The following is a 22,148-nucleotide window of genomic DNA, read 5'->3' as shown; positions in this document are numbered from 1 at the left end:
TAGCGCAAACTGGACTGGTAACCAACCGGTCCGGTTCGGTACACCTCCAACAGCCGGTTCGGCATAGATCAGCATTCCTTGCTTGTCAGCATACCAATTCAACTCAAGTTTATACTACAAAGAGAAAATACACTACTAGAATAAAGATATACAACTTTTCCTTGTTGCAGTGACATCTTTCCTCTTATTATTCTATGAGATATGCTCTATACACTAGTTTCTCATACTAGGAACGCCTCTTGCATGATATTTCATTGTTTTACTCAAACTTTTCACTCGTTACTTGAGGATAATAGTTATCATTTGATCTCTTTGTCATTTACTGGAATGAAACAGAGAAAATTAGAAAATGAGTTTTCTCAGATATTACCATGTACAACCAGACTTTATGAAAAACAGGCACAATTAGAAGGCACGAACAATGTGGTGCAAATTCTGCCTTATTACTGTACCATAATAAGGCTGGAAGAGGAAATCTAAATATCAAGCAGATGATGCTTGGATATGCTTGGATCATCTTATCATTCAGCTAACTAATTATTCTTGATGTCTAGCTTCTGCAGATTATTAACTCCCCCCTATGAAGCTAACTGAAAGTATTAGAACATATCATGTTGTCCATGCTGCACTGTAATAGTAGGCAACCCTTTGCTTCAAGAAGGGTTAGAAATTCCTAGAGGACAGGTTACAAGATAATTATGTACATGAACAAAAATTTAACAAGTTAATTAAATACTATGAAATAAACTAATAATGAACAATTTTGTAAGAATCTAATATTCTAATTAAGAAGGAAAAAAGACTTAAAACCAGGTACACTTGCAAAGGTAACGAAAGTTATGCAATAAAAAAATATTAGAATGATTGAAACACACATTAACTAACTAGAAGAAAAAACTAACCTGATTGACATACACTGCATAACCAAGTAAGAAGTATAGAATAAGAAAGGGAAGCAACAATGGTGCGATGACCGCATATACCATACCAATCAATATTGCAAGTGAAACTATTGGAATGACCCTATAATATGGGAAGCCATAAAGATAAGGATCATTCTTTGTGCCCCAATTAAAGGTACGGGTCCTTATTAAATGGCAAATAAGTAACCCAAACTGCAGAATCTCCAATGAAAATCCTGATAAGCCATCTGTCAAAATGTATGTCATGAAGAAATTCGACTGCAAGGTAAACATGGAAACAATAAGGGGAAAAAATTATGGTTGACTAAGGGGAAAAAACAATAAAGCCAAATGTTTTTAATTAGAACATACAACAATCATCACTGCCATCAATCTAATATGTAATAATTTCCCTGTAACATCATTTCATATGGTTTGTAGTTTGTACTTTGCAGGACAGCTACAAGTGGGCCAGGATGAATCAGCCTTGAGTACAAAGCAAGCTTGCACCATTTTTTAATCAGGTACAATTTGAATACCAAGTCTGATCCACTTCCATTTGAGTCAGGTATAACCAACTTTAAGATTTATTTTATTGATCTTTTCAGTTTTTCTGGTTGAATCAGGACAAGGAAAGCTAAATCATCAACTAATTAGGTTACTTAATTGTATACTAAATATTTAATGCAAGAAAACAACAATTATGACAAATCGCAGCCTTCATTGACAAGACGCTGCATAGAATTAGTTAACGAAAAATAAATAATCTTCAAGAATACAAGTATATAAAAGTTATTACAAAAAGCACTTAAGTTTCTTAAATTCAAGGAGGAGTTGGAAAGGTTGCAGAAAATATATTGTATTAGTATCAGGTCAGTTTGAATTTGGATTGATCTCAGATGGTCCATATCCAATTCATATTTCAAAATGGACATATTTTTTCCTCGAGTCAGAACCAAAGGATTTCAGACAGATTCCAGATTGGAAATGGGTCTATTAATCTATTCACTCACAGACTAATTGATCACATATAACATTTACATGAATATTGTGTACATGTGTTCCAGGGGTTACAGCCTCCTATAGATGTGTTTTACGTGGAGGGATTAATGCTCCTGTAATGGATAACTGCATTGTACATCATCTCAACTGCTTCCTCAAGTTGCATAGTACAAAAACATCTGATAATTGTACCCTGTTAATAGCTTTAAAGAACTATGGCGTGAAATTACGTCATTTAATTCCATTAATAACTAATAGTCTCCCCTTCCGATAGAAATCCAATCACCAAATTACTTTTAAGCTGGAAGCCAGTACAATAAACAAATCTCTTTACAGAAAAATATGAGTTTTACATTGGCATTGTCATAAAAAGCTTAAATGTTATGTTGAAGGATCATCCAAAAATCGAGGGTTTTTGCTTGCCTTACGAACTAGTTGCAAAAACATGAATCAGATCTTAGAACATTATTGCTTCTCCATGCAGTCCTGGTATTTGGGGCTGGTGCCTTCAGGATCATTGTACCTAAAGCCACTTGTTAGCATAATTTTAGAGATCGCGTAATAACCTACATCACCTATAATATTTTTCTTTATTAGCGTGGTCCTGTATCAATCTTTTTTTTTTTTTTTAGTATAATCTTGTTAGAGTGATTTTAGGGATCACATAACAACCAATATTACCTATAATATTTTTCTTTGTTAGCATGATCATATATCAGCCTATATTATTTTTCTTATATGGAGTTTGTACACGAGTATATATAACCCCTGAGATGTACCAAAGGTGATGGAACAGAAAAATAAAATCAGTTTTCTCTCTCTTTTTCTCTTGTTTTTTTCTTTTTCTGCAAACATTTTAATATGGTATCAGAGCCACTGATCACCTAATCTGCAGCCACCATCTCTTCCGTCATTGTTGTAGTCGTCGTTGCCACGTCTAGAAGCTTTGAAGACCCCCATTGCTGATCTATCAATCCCTATTCTCGGATGAATCAACACCCAAAGATTCTCTATTTTTCGGTGGATCTATAGATTCCTCTATTTTCCACAGATCCTCTATTTTCTAGTAAATCAATATTCAAAGATCAAATATTCCTTGGTAGATCTGCATATCCTTTATTTCTAGTAGATTAATACCTGAAGATTCTTTATTTTCTATGGATCCACAACTCTTCTCCACCACTTTTCTCCTCAGCTTTAAATCTTCGATCGTCTCTCCTCACTATTGCTCAATCCCTTTTTCTCCATCTCCGATTTTATTTGCTGCCTCCAGCTCGTCTTCCATGGTGCCTCCATCTATGAGAATCGTCAACCTTTGGTTGCCTTCTCTGTGAGCTCTGTTCTCGCTGCAACTGCCATCTTCTGTGTCATCTTGCTGCCACATCATCAGACAAGTCAATCAACCACATCGGCAGACAAGTTAGTCTATCACGTCAAACGCATCGACAGACACCAGTTTGCTATGTTAGTCAGTCATGCCCGTGGACGCATTAGTCCATCGTATCAGTTAGCTACATCAGCATTGCCAAAGACATCAGTTTGTTGCATTAGCTTTCTGATTTGTTGCATTAGTTTCTAAGTTGCTATATCAGCTTCTGTTCTTCCATATCAAATTCTATATTGTCATATCTGCCATATCAAATTCTATATTATCACATCAGCTTGACACATTAGTCTGCCATATCAGCTTTTGAGTTATAATGTCAACTCCTAATCTGTTACATCAGTTTCTGAGCAGCATATTAGCTCGTGTTTTGCCACATCAAGCTCTATGTTGCCACGTCAACTCTTGATCTACCACCACGTCAGCCTCTGAGCTGCTATGTCAGCTTCTAGTCTATCACGTCAGCTTCTGAGCTGCTACTTCAGCTCTTGATTTAGTACATCAGTTGTCGATTATATTTGTGGTCTATTTTCCAAACTCAAGTTCGCATCTACAGTACCATTTTGAGTTTGTGGGAGGATTTTTACATAATTTTAGGGATCACGTAACAATTTGCATCACTTATAATATTTTTCTTTATTAGTGTGATCCAGTATCAATCTATATTATTTTTTTTTGTTAGAGTGATTTTAAGGATCATATAACAACTTGTTTCACCCATAATATTTTTCTTTATTAGCGTGATCATATATCAACTTATATTATTTTTTTATATGGAGTCTGTACACGAGCATATATAACTCCTGAGATGTACCGAATGTGATGGAACAGAGAAATAAAATCACTTTTCTCTCTCTTTTTTTTTCTCTTGTTTCACTTTTCTCTCATTCTTTTCTTCTCTTGTTTTCCTCTTCTTCTGCAAATATTTTAACACCACTCTCTATTTAATTTAAAAATTCAAATATGTTGAATTCTGTTCATGTTTGGTGACTTGCATTCCCCTTAGTTTTGAGTTTCATCTTATAGGATTCATCATTTTAGAACTTCTAGGGAACTTTTGCAATGTTGCATTTAGGTGTCAGTTACATCAGCCATTTGTGTGGTTTTATGGAGCAAACAAACCAACCACCCCAACTGCTGAACTATGTTGATCTACAATTATTTATTTGAACTAGATAAGACATAAGATAAAAGAAACTGACATCAAAATCAATTCATGTTACCTACACTCTTCCGCTCCCCATCATCCTCAACACCAAAATGGAATGCTTTAAGACTAATGATGAAGTTAGTAGCAAAAAACACTCTACACCTTAGCCTCCATAGAGAACATAGAATTTCAATACCTATTTATTTACTTTGGTCCCAAACTTTTGGAAAGGGAAAAGAGTACTTTCTTTTACATCAATTCATGATGCATCATGTGAGATTGAAAATTCATGAATCTGGGCAGCATAACTTTTCCCTAAATATGTTCAAGACCAACATGGTAGCAGAAGTATGTCCAGAATGAGAATGATTCACCCAAATATTTCTTTTTTGATTACATGAGGAGAACACCTTAACTACCAAAAATGGAAATGTTGAAAAGGATTTAGAAAGCTTGAGATAACAGAAAAGTATGATCGTAAAATAAGAAGTAGGGATAGTTGGGACAAGGCATGATATGTGTTTCTGTTTGACAGCTTGGCCTCCACGTTTATACGGAGTCATGGATTATCCAAAATGCCCACTTCATATACTAATGGCTTATGTGATATCATGCACCATCTATGAAGTATCTCCATTATATTCATCCCTACTCCAAAACAAAACAATGTGATATTGAACCACAACTCAATGATATTGACACCAATAATAATCCACATCATCCAACAAATCTAGTTGAGCCATTACAACTCCCATCCCAATCTTTGTTTCATCCTGTCCATAATGAACTCTCAATAGAAGTCTATTACCATAGCATGTAGATGATTATCATGTAACATTCTGCATAGGATATATTTGATAATATCCATAACTTATCAATTATATGCTTATATCAGAATTATAAATCTAGATAGCAGAGAGCTGCTGGAAAAAAACTTATAGTTGAAAAATAATAAAAAATACAAATAAAGGATTTTGCTCCTACTATTTGCACATATACTAGCTAGCTAGGATTACCTTCCCTATTTTTCTTCCATATTGTTGTCATTACTTTAGTCAAATAACAACTTGTAGATAATGACCATGTAACATGCCTTATAAAGCAAACTTTTCTCTATAGTACAATAATTGTGAAAATCACTATAATACATATCAATCACAAAACCAAGTATTTGTGTATCTTACTTGAGCTGAAACTGCACTTGCAAGGTGACTGGGAAAATCCTTCGGATGAGTGAATGACTCTCCAATTTGTTCCAGTAAAGATCCTGATAACAAGCTCAAGAAGAATACATTTCCTACCAAGAAATAGAATACCATGCTACAAGCTTTTATCTCCTTTTTGCTCTTGGACACGCAACCTTCTAATGAGGCCATTGACAGCATTGCATAAGGAATGATATATATAAAGCCATTGAGAATTACACTTGGAAGGTACCCCGTCAATATAGAGCTCATCCCAGGTCTGCAGGATTATGAAGATAGATTGAAAAGAATAACATATATGTGAGTAAGCTATCAATTTTTTCCCCTACACCCATCAACAGAAGCAACAAAGGTAACAATGTTAAGACAATAGTGGAATCATGATCATCAGTGCATTTTGGGGATGCCTACTAGATGTATGCAAGACAACAATTAATGAAGTTGACTTTCAAAAGATTTGGACAATGAACAATTACTTTAAGATAATTTGTGAAGCTAGTGAGCAGACCCTCATTGTAATAAGATAATAACAAATTAGAAGATTTTACTATTTGTTTTAGACAAAGAAACGAAGATGAAGTAGGATTGAAGATTAATAGAAATGGCAAAGCTTCCACTAGCATGTGAGGAGCTCACCGCAAATCACAAATACATGATGAATGCATAACTTATAAAACAGAGATATTCCATACAAAGCCATTGTTTACATATTACTTCTGTTTCTTTAATGATCATGTAGTTTATTGCGAGAGAAATGGGAAAGGAAGGGCATGCAGAGAAAAAATCAGATAGGATAAAGACAGAAACAAAAAGAAAAAAAGAAAATAAAAAAGGCAAAAAACTGGCGTATGCATAGTCTTATCCAAAAGACAGTTTTACCATCAAGTCTAGACAGCTCATTCTAGATGTTTTACCATCAGCCCATAAACACAGTGAATGTGCACATTAATTTAGTGCATATATATCTATCTTATGCGTGTGTCTATCTATATTTTTCCAAATCAGTTACCATGCAATGTGAGTGCTTCAAAGAAATAATTGAATAAATCCTTGGTTATCACAAAAGTTACTGCTCACAGTTACCTAATCTATGCTTAGTGGAAATCTATTCAATACTTATATGCATGTTAACTGTTTATATTCTATCTGTATAAGTCTTTAAGTTTCAGCAAAAACTTTCTCCATAATTTTCATGACAAAATTTACTCACGTGCAACATCACGTCATAGCCTAATAGTCAACAACCATGACCAAAGCGAAACAAGAGACAAAATTGAGTGAGAACAGTGAAACATAAATGCAACCAGACTAAGAGAGAGATGCATAGTTTTAGTGTAGTATAGTTCCCACCAAGGTACGCCGTTTCAGGATCGGGCCCCCATCTTGGTGCCACCATGTCACTATGTCTATACGCCCAGTATGAGGGCTAGTTCGGCATACCGAGTATCAATATACCCCCTGTATTGTATACCGGTATCGAATCAGTATGGTATGGTATGCTCTGTACTATTCGGTTTGGTACAGTGTGGCATACCATGGTTTCTAACAAGAAATGCTGAACCGGCCGATTTAGCTTGTACTGAACCGGTACCGGCTCTGACCAGTCCGGTTCTGCATTAAAAACTGGTACCGGCCCGTACCGACCCAAACCGGCCAACCGTACCAGTCTGTACTGTTTTCAAATTATTTTGGAACTTTTGGATGCATGAACCAGGCCGAACAAGTGGTACTGGTTCATACCGGTCCGAACGGGTACCGGTGCCAACCGGTACGCCTACCGATATCAGTTCGGTGATCCTTGGTTTCCACTGCCACTCTAAGGCCATAACAATCTTCTGATTCTTCTATCTCTATGTGTGTGTGTGTGTGAAAGAATGGGAAGAGCCAATGGACTCTAGAATAATTCTACTGCACCAAGCAAATAGGATCAAATAAGATATGGGAACCAAAGTTCGCCGTCTCGGTACCGGACACCGTACTAGTGCCACATTAGCATAGTATCAGTATGGCACTAGCATAGTTTGGTATGGTACGCTCGGTATCGTCCAGTTCGGTATGGTACGACATACCATGATGGAAAGAGAGATATGTGAATTGGCTGTTTAGGGACAAGAATAACATGTAGGGCAGGAAAGCAACAATAAACGATAAATATCATAAACGTAAAAGGGCCCTACAAGGGGATGAATGAACCATAAGTAGTAGAATTTGTCAGTGGGAATATTGGAGGGAACAATTATGGTAAGATGTTTGCATCATGAGACATGATAAGATGAATCAGCCGAGGATCCATCCGGGTCAGATAGCCTAAAAATATAAGCAAAAATCAAGATAAGACTTTTATAGGCCGACCACAAAGTGGGAAGCACGGATTAAATTCCAGAAGACTCGTGCCTAGATCTTCAGAACTGAGAATGACATGTTAATACATGGCACCTAGATGAAGCGAATTCAGAACCACGCCGAGCCACCAATATCATTCTGAATTCTACTATGTTTCTAAGCTCATTGAGTTGCTTCCATAGTTCCACAAATTCAGAAAACTCTCCATCAATCCCAGTGACACTTCATTGATTATGTTTAATGCTTCATTCTGATCAATGGGATCTTAGGTAACAAGATTATCACTTCATATTGTCATAAACCTCCATTCTAACCAATTGACCACCTCTTTCAACCAACTCTCGATTTTATACAACAGATGTTTTTTTTCCCCAGACTATCCATCAACAACGTGGAGCTCCCCACAATCAGAGAGCATGATTTAGCTAGCAGATGTTAAATATGTTTGTACCATATTATAGATTTTATTACATCAGCCAATAAATAACTACCAATATTATTGTCGCCTTTACTTCTTATTATGCAGGACATCCTTGCATAAATAGAGGTTAAAGAGAAACAAAAGTGGAGAATCAACTCAACTCAACTAAGCCTTAATCTCAAACTAGCAAGGTCAGATACATGAATCCTTTTTCTCCATTCCACTCCCACTACCTAGTCCTTGGGTTCCTATTTTCTTTAGTCCTTCCCTTCCACTTTCTAATACAAACATCCAAAACCACCAATCTAGTTAGGTCATTGGACTCTTACCTAATATAACCTTACAATATTTACACAAAACTCGATCAGTCTTTCTAGTAAGAAAGAAATATATTTGACTAATATTATGCCCATTTTCAAAAGTTATCAAGTGAGAGTCCTTTTTAAAGCAAGTGTTAATTAATACTAGGTCATATGCTATCGCGAACTCCAAAATACCATTTCCTTCCTCATTTCTATCTCCAAAACTGTAACCTCCATTCATCCTTTCAAAACTTTCATTATATTTCCCCACATGCTTATTCAAATCTCCTCCGAAAAATATCATCTCTGCTAGGAATTTCTTGGACTAGTCCATTCATGTCCTCCCAGAAAGATTGCTTTGTAGCATCGTGCAATCCTACTTGAGAAGCAGAAGTATAGGATCACACCACCTGATACTAATATATAACTCCTTATGACTTATAGACCTTTCCCTACAATTTCCTATTAAAAGGACAACCAACAATTTCCTAAAATAGCAAAATTTGTAGTTTCATAGGATACCACAAAAAAGGCCATTGAATTCCTTCCAGCTGACAATTCTCATGAGTTCAAAAGTTTTTCCCAATCCAAGCTCGATTCAAACTAGGACCTTTAGACAATATTCATATACAAAATAGGACTCAAGAACACACTACAAAGATGAACCCTAAGGGCCACTTAAATCTTTCCAACTGACAATTCTAATTGAGTTCAAATTTTCCTAGTCCAAGCTGGATTCCAAACAGGACCTTTAGAAAGTATTCCTACACAAAATAGGGCTCAAAAGCACGCTGCAAAGATGAGCCATAGATGCTTGAAAAGTAGAAAATCTTAAGCTTATCCCAGCAAATTTGAATATAATACTCCTACGACTCAATAAAAAAGTAAATAAACTGAAAATAAAATAGATAAACTTAACTCTAGTTAATTATCCAGACCTGAACTACATCATGACTGTACAGATTGCAAGTAAGCACACTGCTACCTCTCCCTTCCAACAAGACACTCTTTGCTTCATTTTTACTTCATTCTAAAATCTGGTATGGGGATCCATTCCATCTCTAAGTAGTTATTAAATATTAGCTCTGTTGATGATTATTCATGCTATACTTTATTCTTCCTCTCGAGCTAATCTCATGTATTACAAATTCATGGGCACTATCATCCCCACTCAATACCAAGTGTATTTACAGTTAAGGCCTTTCATTTTAATTGTAAATTTCTTCTGACATTCATAACATCATCTACTCCTATGGGACCTTCCTCAGTGGTCGTATCCATTTATATTATATCTCTGCATGTAGAGTGCTCGTGTTAGGTGAGGATGAGATGGTCACCTCTTCTGGAATGGGGGGAAAAAATAGGAGGGAGATGATAGCCAGGTCACTCTACATAAGAAGAAAACACAGAGGATTATTTTGCATACACAACCCTCAAAAAACTGTCAATTTTGCATGTGTACACCTGCCAATTTGCAATTAGCATGATTTTTGAAAGTAGGAGAGGTCAAACCCACTAGAAAATCTTCTAGAGGTGGGACTCTAACCCAAGTCATTAGTACCAACCCCAATGACTTTACCAACTTTACTGGTCGGCATTAATACCCTTTCGAATATGCCTTTTTTGCATATATTCCCCTATCCTTAAATAGCTGTTTTGACAATGTTAAAATTAGCCCTTTTCTGGTAAATTGGCATTGATATCCTTTAGCAAACGTTTTAATGAAGAGTCTATGACAAACTAACCAGGTTGGTGACCCCCATTTCTACTCCAAGGCTTCTACAAACATTATCTGCAAGAATCAAAATAATAACATACTTCTTTCTTTGCTAGCCCTGTACTTATCCTTAGTAGCAACTAGCTATGCTTATCAGTGAAATGCAAAATCTCAATTTCCATATATGCCCTCATTACACAAGCACATGCACATAGGCACACCTTCAAGCATGCATGTGCAATTACATCATAAGCTTATAGGGTTAGTCGAGTAGACGGTAGAAAACTTAAAACTATATAAACTCAATTGCCTGTTCAATACTGTTCTGAAACATAGCTTAACCAGAAAACTTTATCTTTTCTATGTGGATCAGTTTAAGGATAAAATATCAAAGTATGGTCTACCAAGAGGAAGTTTTGTGATCATCTTCCAACCTGAATCAATTCATTGTTTCTATTATAAGGAGTTCTGTGTATACCATGTTGCTAGCACATCATTTAAAAGAACTTTTTTCATTTTCAACTGTTCATTATTTTCATGGATTCATCAATAACTCAGGATTAAAAATTCAATTTAAATTTGAAAGTCAGAACATATGAAGGATTCTAGATGTATTGCTCAGCGCTCTTGACACACAAATTTATATGACGCCTTAAAATAAATGCAGAACTACAATCTTTATTCAAGATAACATCAAGCTAATCTTCATGATTTTCATAATCTAAAAGGGACCAGCAACAGATTTGAGCATGTATGGCAACCATTCTATTAACCTGGCATTTTCTAAGAGAAGGTACTGCAAGAAGAAAATGTATGGAACATTAATTAACATATGAATGCTTGAACAACTACAAAAGTTAAGCATTGGTATCGCTCAGAAATATGAACTGAATTTTCTTCCTATACCTATAGTATATGATAATCCAAAAAAAAATGACATGAGATTACTGGACAAGATGGCTTACATCAACTGAACAGCTCTTGCTGGAGGGAACCACTTCTTTATTTTTTCAAACTGTACAATTCCTTGAACAGCCGTAACAGGGAAAATAAAGAAAACTGTGAGAAGAAATGCTGCAAGGAAAACTACAATTTTGTAAAGTGCCAAATGACGGTAAGGGATAGCCAAATTATTCCATAGTACATCTCTTGGTTCTGGGGCAAACTCTGTTATCCACAAGAGTGGATGTACATGCTGTTGAGTTTGGGCAGCTAGAGCAGCACCTAGTCGAGATTTAAATGATACAAACGCAACAGACAACTCCTGGAAAATGAATTGTGAATTAGAGACCAAATTCCTCCTTGAGATGGCCTAAACAGACATGAGTTTGGCAAGATGCAAGTGATCTCACAGCCAAGTAATTTAGTAACTACCAATAAATGTAATATACAAAGCAAAGAAAGAACAGGAAACAAATCTCAATATGATGACAAAAAAACAGTGTGTGAAATTTAGACCCATTTGACTTCAAAAGATGATATTTAGTGCCATCAAAATATTACTTATATGAGAAAATTGCATGGCAGGCAAAAATTTTTAGGTTTCAAGAGTTATGTTAGTTTGGTGTTGATATGATGGCTAAAATTTCAGTCAGGATAATGGTACGTTAGGGTCAAGTTCTGAGAGGTTTTTAGTTGATCTAGAATTAGGTGTCATTGATGGCATAGTTCAGGCTGGGAAGCATTTGATAAGTATTCCGTTGGTTTCGTAGTTGTTTTTGTGGAGTGATTGATTAAAACCCTATTTGATTTTGATGAGCTCAAAGCATTTGAGTATATCTTTTGTTTACTAATGAATTCAATTGAGTGTTTCAGTGAAAATCTTGTCTAAGTGTTTCTAGATTTGGTTCAAGATATTTTGATAAGTTAAGAAGTCAGTTTGAGCCAAAGTCTAAGACTCGAGTCGACTCCAGAATAGTACGAGTCGACTCCAAGCGTATCAGAATCCCTGGCACGGGCTCGAGTCGACTCCGGATCATTACGAGTCGACTCCGACTGAGAACAGACAGACGAACAGAAAGACTCAACTCAAAACCTGTCAGCGAGTCGACTCCTGAAGTGCGCGAGTCGACTCCGATGCTTACAGAGTCGACTCTGGAGTAGTATGAGTCGACTCCAAGGAGTTACAGACAGAAAAGTCAGAGAGCGATTTTCGACCCTGAGATTCGAGTCGACTCCTGTAGAACGCGAGTCGACTCCGATGGTTGGCAGGTCGACTCCAAAGAAAGCGTAGAATCGACTCTCAGTGGTACACAAGGCAAAAGTCAGAGAGCAGTTTTCGGACTCTGAGATCCGAGTCGACTCCCGCAATGCGCGAGTCGACTCCGAGACAGCGCGACCCCAAAAAGACAGAAGACCGAATTATTGTCTTTGAGAGCCGAGTCGACTCCCAGACAGCTCGAGTCGACTCCAAGGCAGCGCTACATCAAAAAGGCAGAAGGCTGTATTTCGGAAACTGAGAGCCGAGTCGACTCCGGAACAGTCCGAGTCGACTCCAAGACTGGACGAGCCAAAAGACAGAAGAACGGGAGTTCGGGCTCTGAGCGCCGAGTCGACTCCCAGGATTGTCGAGTCGACTCGAGTGGGCCAAGTTGAAAAATTAGCTCCATGGACTTCATGGAATGAGCCGACTCCGAAAATGGCAAGTCAGCTCCAGAAGTTGGCGAGTCGACTCCGGGTTAAGTCGAGTCGACTCCCAGTCGCGGAGGTCATTAATTCAAATCCGGAACAGTTGCCGAGCCGACTCCAGAAAAGCATGAGTCGACTCCCGCTACAGCCGAGTCGACTCCAGATCGCGCGAGTCGACTCCGACCCCAACGGACATATTGTCAGGATGTGCAGAGTGTGCAGAACGGGCAGAAAAAGGTGTCTAACGGCTAGTTTCCGTTGGGGATGGCTTAAATAGCCACAGGGGACTGTAGCAAGGTAGAGAAGCACCATTCCACTCAAAGAAATCAAGCATCCTATCTCGGCCAACTGGTTTTCAACAGAAAAGAAGGAAGAGCGCCATTAACTCCATCCAGCTACCTCTTCCCAGCATTTAAAGAAGTCTCCTCCTGCCTTCAAGTCGACCAGACATTCAAGAGGAGACTCACAGTTCAAGAAGCCCTACTCTACTCCAACTCAAACGTGTTTGAGGGCTCTTAACTTCTCTCTAGTTTATATTGCTGTATATCTGCTTTTTAGAAGCTCTGTTTTTCTATTTGTCTTTGTTCTTTCCATCTTGTCTTTGCTTGATTCAATCAGGGGATTGAATCAAGAGTGTAGAGGTTGGTTGGTGAGCCGAGGGTAAAACCAACGTGTAAGGGTTCGATTGTGATCCCGAAAAAACAATCGGGGTGGTTCTAGTCGGTGAGCCTGGAAAAACCGACCGAGTTCGTTGTGAGCTCGTAAAACAACAAGTTGGGTTGTGAGCTTGTAAAACAACCGGCTGTAATCCAAGGGGTTATAGTGAATTCCCAAGTGAGACTTGGGGAGTGGACGTAGGAGCAAGGGATAGCTCCGAACCACTATAAACATTGTGTTTGTGATTGCTTGTGTCTCTCTCTCACTCTCATTTCACTCACAGCACATAGCAACTAATTAATCATCTTGCAAAAGTATTAATTAGTCATCCACAAACGTTTTAATTGCAAAATTATTTTAAAACCCAATTCACCCCCCCTCTTGGGTTGTCTTTCTGGGCAACAAGTGGTATCAGAGCCTAAACTCTTCTACCCTAAGAGTAAAAGATCGAAATGACAACCCCATTTGGATCTTCCCACATTGAGGGTCAGTCCACCCAAAGACCCCCATTCTTTAATGGATCCGACTACTCATATTGGAAGGCTAGGATGAGAATATTTATCCAAGCCCAAGACTATGAGATGTGGACCATTATATTGAATGGACCATACATCCCTCCCTTCCATCTATGTAGAGGGTGTCACTGTACCTAAACTTGAAAAGGATTGGGATGACCATGACTTTAGGAAGGCACAACTCAATGCCAAAGCAATGAATGTGCTTTACTGTGCATTAGATAGGAATGAATTCAATAGGGTCTCTACTTGCAATTCTGCAAAAGAGATTTGGGATAGACTTGAAGTGACCCATGAGGGCACGAATCAAGTCAAAGAATCCAAAATAAATATATTGGTTCATAAGTATGAACTATTTAAGATGGATTCTAATGAAACAATCACATGCATGTTCACTAGATTTACTGACATTGTCAATGGCCTAAAAAGCCTTGGCAAAAACTATACTAACAGTGATCTTGTCAGGAAGATTCTTCGCTGCCTACCAAGGTCATGGGAAGCCAAAGTGACGGCAATCCAAGAAGCAAAGGATTTGAACAAGCTTCCTCTTGAGGAGCTTCTTGGATCCCTAATGACGCACGAGCTAACAATGAAGCAACACAGCGAAGAAGAATCCACCCATAAGAAAAAGGTAATAGCTCTTAAATCTACATCATCTAACAAAGACTTCTCTTGCAGTAGCAGCAATGAAGAAGAAGATCATGAGGGAGAGGATGATGAGGCTCTTCTCGTACGTAAGTTCAGAAGATTCATCAACCAAAAGAAATCCTCTCATCAAAGGAGAGGCCCCTCAAATTTCTATCGCAAGGATAAAGGTAAGAAAAGGGAAAATGAGGGGATTGGATGTTATGAGTGCAAGAAGCCGGGACACATCAGAGCTGAGTGTCCTTTACTGAAGAAGGGGAGCAAGTACAAGAAGAAGAAAGCCCTTGTCACCACCCTATCGGACTCCGACGCATCATCATCATCATTGGATGAGGAACAAGAAGAAAAGGCCAATTTCTGCTTCATGGCCAATGAAAATGAGGTAACATCCGCACCACATTTAGATTTTACTTTCGATGAATTATATGATGCTTTTAATGAATTAATGGATGAATACAAAACAATAAACGTTAAAAACAAAGAACTAAAAGTAACTAACCAAACTCATCTCCGTAAGTATGATTCATTAGTTAAGGATAAAGATGTTCTTATCAAAGAAAATGCAGAACTTAAAACAAGCAACCAAATCTTGATACAAAAGAATAATACCTTAACTAAAGAAAATGAAAGGCTGAACAAAGAAACATTAGAACCCAAAAACAATAAACATATAAATGAGAGTCTCACAAAAGAACTAAATGATCTAAAAGCAGAAAAACAAACACTAACTAAAGAACTTGAAAAATACAAACCCTTGGTTGAAAAATTTACATATAGTTCTGAAAAATTGAATATGATACTTAATAGTCAACGAGCGGTATTCAATAGAGCGGGTTTAGGGTATAAACCTAAACATAAGCAAAAACTTCTTAGTAACTTCTTTGTTAAAGCAGGGGAAAGTAAAACTAAGAAAATAACCTGCTTTTGTTGTGGAATTTTAGGACATAAAGCAAATGTGTGTAAGTATAGGAAAGGGAAAACTAAAAGAAAAATTAAGAGGGTTTGGGTTCCAAAAGGAACCAACATTACTAACCATGAAGGACCCACGAAAACTTGGGTACCTAAGATTATATGATTTGCTTGTGTAGGAGTGTCTTACAGCCAAGGTCGACAAAATTTGTTGGTACTTGGATAGTGGCTGCTCAAGACACATGACGGGTGACAAGGATCAATTCTTCACCCTTGAAGCTAAGAAGGGAGGTGTTGTGACTTTTGGAGACAATAACCAAGGTCACATCATTGGTATAGGTAAAATACAAATTATCCCTTCAACTTTTATTGATAATGTTCGATATGTTGATGGTCTTAAGCATAATTTATTAAGCATTAGTCAATTATGTGATAGAGGTTATAATGTTATGTTTAAACCATCACTATGCATCATAACAAACCCAAATGACAATAGTTTAGTTTTTAAAGGAATAAGACGTGGAAATGTGTATGTTGTAGACCTTGAGGATCTTGCCAAACACAACCCATGTTTAGTTGTTAATGAAACTAAGGATAATGATGCTAGTTGGTTATGGCACCGTAAGTTAGGTCATGCAAGCATGGACACCATATCTAAACTAGTTAAAAGAGATTCTGTGATAGGTTTGCCAAAATTAAAGTTTGAAAAGAATAAAATATGTGAAGCATGTCAATTTGGCAAACAATCAAGGAACTCCTTTAAATCTATAAATTGTGTCTCTACCTCTAGACCTCTAGAACTACTACACATGGACCTATTCGGACCAACTAGAACCACAAGTCTAGGTGGAAATAAATATGGTCTAGTTATCGTAGATGATTATTCTAGATATACTTGGGTCATGTTCTTAGGTCATAAGGATCAAGCATTTTCAATTTTCAAGAAATTTCATAAAGAAGTAACAAATGCTAGAGATACTTCTGTAATAGCTATTAGAAGTGACCATGGTACCGAATTTGAAAATCATTTATTTGATGAGTTTTGTAGTAAAAAGGGAATAACACACAATTTTTCTGCACCTAGGACACCACAACAAAATGGAGTTGTGGAGAGGAAAAATAGAACTCTAGAGGAAATGGCTAGAACTATGTTGTGTGAAAGTAACCTCCCTAAGTACTTTTGGGGAGAAGCTGTCAATACTTCTTGTCATATATTAAATAGAGTTTTATTAAGACCCATCATAAAGAAAACACCTTATGAACTTTGGAAAAACAGAAAACCAAAAGTGAACTATTTTCATATTTTTGGATGTAGGTGTTTTGTTCATAATAATGGAAAAGATAATCTAGGAAAATTTGACTCTAAATCTGATGAGGGTATATTCTTGGGGTACTCCACAACTAGTAAAGCCTATAGAATCTTTAATAAAAGAACCCTAGTTATAGAAGAATCCATACATGTTGTTTTTGATAATTTTAGTGATATCTCTTCTAGCAAGAGAGTTAATTTTGATGATGATGGTGAAATTCTTGAAGAAAAGATAGATGAGATGACATTACAAGATGATAATCAAAAATTAATTGGAAATGCATCATCAAGCCAAGAGGCTATTATGGATCATGGGCTGACTAAGGCTTGGAGGTTTGCTCACGGGCATCCTAAGGAATTAATTCTAGATGATCCATCTCAACCTGTTAGGACTAGAGCATCTCTTAGGAACTTAAACAATCATCTAGCTTTCGTTTCACATTTTGAGCCCAAACACATAGAAGAAGCTGAAAAAGATGTAAATTGGATAAATGCAATGCAAGAAGAATTAAACCAATTTACTAGAAACAAAGTATGGAATCTAGTTGAAAGACCTACTGAATATTTAATTATAGGTACCAAATGGATTTATAAAAATAAACTTGATGAAAATGGAATTGTAATAAGGAATAAGGCTAGACTAGTAGCAAAGGGTTATAATCAAGAAGAAGGTATAGATTTTGATGAAACCTTTGCTCCTGTAGCTAGACTTGAAGCAATTAGACTTTTACTAGCATTTGCATGCTCTAAGGACTTCAAATTATTTCAAATGGATGTAAAAAGTGCATTTTTAAATGGGTATATTAATGAGGAGGTATATGTAGAACAACCTCCTGGTTTTGAAAATCATCAATACCCTAATCATTTATATAAATTGAACAAGGCACTTTATGGTTTGAAACAAGCACCTAGAGCATGGTATGAGAGGCTTAGCAAATTCCTATTAGAACATGAGTTTTCTAGGGGTAATGTAGATACAACATTGTTTCTAAAGAAGAAAAACAAAGATATGTTGTTAGTACAGATTTATGTTGATGATATTATTTTCGGTGCTACTAACAATCGCCTCTGCGAAGAATTTGCTGACTTGATGCAGAGTGAATTTGAAATGAGCATGATGGGAGAGCTGAATTATTTCCTCGGGCTTCAAATCAAACAATCTGAAGAAGGCATCTTCATCAATCAAGCTAAGTACATCAAGGAGATGCTTAAGAAGTTTGATATGGAGGGGAACAAGTCAATCAGCACCCCCATGAGCTCATTATGCAAATTAGACCAAGATGAATCAGGTAAATCTGTAGATCAGAAATTATATAGAGGTATGATAGGATCTTTATTGTATCTTACTGCAAGTAGACCTGATATCATGTTTAGTGTTTGCATGTGTGCTAGATATCAGTCTAATCCTAAGGAATCTCATCTAATTGCAGTCAAGAGAATCTTTAAATACCTAATAGGAACAAAGAATATAGGGTTATGGTATTCTAAAGAATCTAGCCTAAACTTAATAGGATACACAGATTCAGACTTTGCTGGATGTAAACTTGATAGAAAAAGCACCAGCGGGTCATGTCAATTCCTAGGAGAAAACTTAATCTCATGGTTTAGCAAGAAACAAAACTCGGTTGCAGTATCTACTGCTGAAGCTGAATATGTTGCAGCCGGGAGTTGTTGTGCTCAAATCTTGTGGATCAAACAACAATTGGAAGATTATGGCATTAAACAAGATAAAATTCCCATTAATTGTGATAATACAAGTGCCATTAACCTAACTAAAAATCCAATTCAGCATTCAAGAACTAAACATATTGAGATAAGACATCACTTCATAAGAGATCATGTACTGAATGGTGATGTGACACTTCAATTTGTTTGCACTGATGATCAATTAGCTGACATTTTTACAAAACCCTTAAGTGAAGAGAGATTTAGTGTGCTTAGGAGGGGATTAGGAGTGATTGATCCATCCTAGTGGTATTTTCCACTAGTTCATTGATTTTGATGATTAAAAATAGAGTTTCTCAACTATGATCATCAAATTAGATCATAACTTAGTGAGTGTCCCTGGTTTGGTACGAAAATAGCATAACTTTTAGGTGCGTGCCAGAGTTCGAGTCGACTCGAGTAAGTTTCGGAGTCGGCTCATAAGAAGGAGTCGACTCGCACACAGACGGGAGTCGACTCGAGGAAGATGAAGCATAAGAGGAGTCGACTCGCACATTGACGGGAGTCGACTCTAAGTCGATGGCTCATGAGGGGGAGTCGACTCGCGACTCAGTGGAGTCGACTCGAGGTCGGGATCCGGGTTTTTAACCCTAATCCAAGCGTTTTATCAACACTTCTATTCACCGCCGCCACTGTTCAAAAAACCCTAGAGCCGTCTCCTAGATCGTCTCCGACCGTCCTTAGAACTTTTTCCGTCGACCTTCCTCCGTCCATTAGCGTTCTACCCCATTCTAGGTCGACCATGCCTCGTAAAGCCGTTGTCCCAAGCCGGAAGAGGCCCCAACCCGCGAGCGGCACCGAGCGACGGTCCAAAGCTCGGAACAATCCCGTGAGGCCACAACCTCCGGCTCGTTCCCCGCCAAGGGAGGTTCCCTCAAGGCCGTGCGCCGGGAAGGCGGTCTCCACCGGGAGATACGTCGATTTTGACTATCTCTCCCGGGAGGGCTTTACCATAGGAGAGAGATTGCGGGCCCAGGGCTTAGAGTATTTTTGTTCCCTAGATCTCCCCACATACCCTGGCCTAGTTAGGGAGTTCTACGGTACTGTACATAGGGGCGATGGGGGTATCGAGGGCATGGTAGCCGGTGTCCCATTGTTCATTTCGGAGGATATCATTGCTCAGGTCCTCCATCTTCCACAAGTAGGGGTGGCTCCCACACACCCCGAGGATAGGACTGAGGCCCTTACGGCCATTCTAGGACATCCACCTCAGTCCCCCTTAGATGAGGTGTCCGCTAGCTCACTTTCAGTTGAGATGCGGCTCCTCTTGAGTATCATCTCTAGGTCCCTCTTTCCGAAGACTGGCCGCTTCGATTTTGTATCTGAGAGAGACCTAGCTCTTATGTTCTACATCCTCCAGGACACCCCAATCAACTTTCCCAAGATGATGTATAGATATCTATGTGAGCCACTAGATAGACCTAGGCTCACCCTCCCCTATGGCATGATGTTCACTATTCTGTTTAGGGAGGCTGAGATTTCCATTCCTGAGGGGGAACCCTCTCGCGCATTGCGATGGACAGATCGCATGCGTCCGGAAACCCTACACAGGATGGGGTTTCGGAAGGTCGAGGGAACCTGGGTTAGAAAATCATCCACCTCCACACATACCACCAGACATTCCCCCAGTCCTGACCCAGACTCAGACTATCCTACCTTTCCCTCCACTTCTGCTCCCACCACCTCAGCCGGACCCTCCTCCTCAGCTCCACCTACTCAGCCCATGGAGGTCCGGATCGCTCCTGAGCAGCTCCGGGAGTTGCGGCAAGAGATAGTTAGAGATCTCCGGGACGACCTACTTAGGGAGCTCCGGGGTTCAGTGCCTGCTCCTTCTCCTGCACCTTCTTCAGCGTTGGTCCCTTCCCTGTCCGCCGTGGCTGAGATGACGGCCCATGTGCGGGAAGAGATCGACAATGTAAGGTTCCTGATCCAAGCCCAGTTCCACAGCATGAGCGAAGTCACGAGCACTACTCGGAAGATGCGCGATAACGTCCGACAGGATATGGGCACCACTACCCAGGGGGCAGAGCGCTTGGCGAATGTACTGATCGCCAAGTTGGACACACTGCAGGAGACCCTGACCGAGCTCTCCACCACACACAGCAGGGCCACTTCAGCCATTATCTCCCAGCTTGGGAATGTCACAGACGGGGTCACTCTCCTCATGGAACAGAACAGATTGAGAGGAGGAGCCACATCCTCGAGAGGAGGAGCCACATCCTCGAGGAGACCCTAGCTGCTTTTGTTTTATTTTGACATGTATCTTTTGCTTTACTTATTGTATTCACAAATGTACTTATATATACATCAATACAATGAGTAGACATATTCATTTCAATACTGTGCCAATTGATCTCTGCTTGCTTGTGTGTTCTATTCACTTCCTTTTTGATACGATGACAAAAAGGGGGAGAAATATGTAATAGATATGTAAAAGGAATAAATGAAAATCAATAAAAAAAAAAACTTTTAAAACACACAATAATTTGTTCTTAGTGGATTTGATACCTCGAGGCTCATTATCTCTCTGTTGGGGCTCCTAATGGAGTAATCTCCAGAATCTATTCAAGGGATATTCGGAGATTAGTTGAATCCTACTCAAGAACAAATTGACAGATTTTCCCTCTAAAAACCAAATACTTAAGTTCAAAAACTTCAATGCATTAAAAGGAAATTCAAAGAATCAAAACAAAGTAGAATGCATATGTTGAGGGGGAGAATCTGAATTTTTAAAGCTAAATCATTAAATATATATAAGCCAAACAATTGATTGCATGATATGAAGGTTTATATAATTCCAAATGAAAGGGGGAGCTTTAACTCCAAAATTTATTGTTTCACACCTTTCAAGCTTGGATAAATTAAATAACCAGACACTTGAATTCATTTATAGATCGTATTTCCTTGTTTATTGAGCAATTCACTTTACATATACTCAATGTTTTGTCATCATCAAAAAGGGGGAGATTGTGGAGTGATTGATTAAAACCCTATTTGATTTTGATGAGCTCAAAGCATTTGAGTATATCTTTTGTTTACTAATGAATTCAATTGAGTGTTTCAGTGAAAATCTTGTCTAAGTGTTTCTAGATTTGGTTCAAGATATTTTGATAAGTTAAGAAGTCAGTTTGAGCCAAAGTCTAAGACTCGAGTCGACTCCAGAATAGTATGAGTCGACTCCAAGCGTATCAAAATCCCTGGCACGGGCTCGAGTCGACTCCGGATCATTACGAGTCGACTCTGACTGAGAACAGACAGACGAACAGAAAGACTCAACTCAAAACCTGTCAGCGAGTCGACTCCTGAAGTGCGCGAGTCGACTCCGATGCTTACA

At 38.3% G+C, this 22,148-nt stretch overlaps 1 protein-coding gene across 4 annotated transcripts in view; it reads right to left on the bottom strand.

The window, feature by feature from the left end:
* LOC103696094 (Early-responsive to dehydration stress protein (ERD4)) overlaps positions 1-22,148 on the bottom strand; it is a 70,500-nt gene that overhangs the window by 5,713 nt on the left and 42,639 nt on the right. For all 4 annotated transcript variants that reach the window (XR_015968000.2, XM_088702872.2, XM_088702870.2 and 1 more), the window contains 3 exons: positions 11,392-11,690; positions 5,623-5,902; positions 903-1,181 (listed from right to left, as the gene is read on the bottom strand). Coding sequence is in view for 3 of the 4 variants with exons in the window: in XM_088702872.2 (XP_088558998.2) it covers positions 903-1,181; positions 5,623-5,902; positions 11,392-11,690 (858 nt within the window). In the remaining variant the exon portion in view is untranslated. The remainder of the gene's footprint in view (positions 1-902; positions 1,182-5,622; positions 5,903-11,391; positions 11,691-22,148) is intronic.

This window comes from Phoenix dactylifera, chromosome 8 (assembly GCF_051530095.1).
Source record: "Phoenix dactylifera cultivar Ajwa chromosome 8, Ajwa_hap1_PhDact_Kaust_v1.1, whole genome shotgun sequence".
In the NCBI taxonomy this organism is placed as follows: domain Eukaryota; kingdom Viridiplantae; phylum Streptophyta; class Magnoliopsida; order Arecales; family Arecaceae; genus Phoenix; species Phoenix dactylifera.
This window is presented reverse-complemented; position numbering and strand designations above follow the sequence as displayed.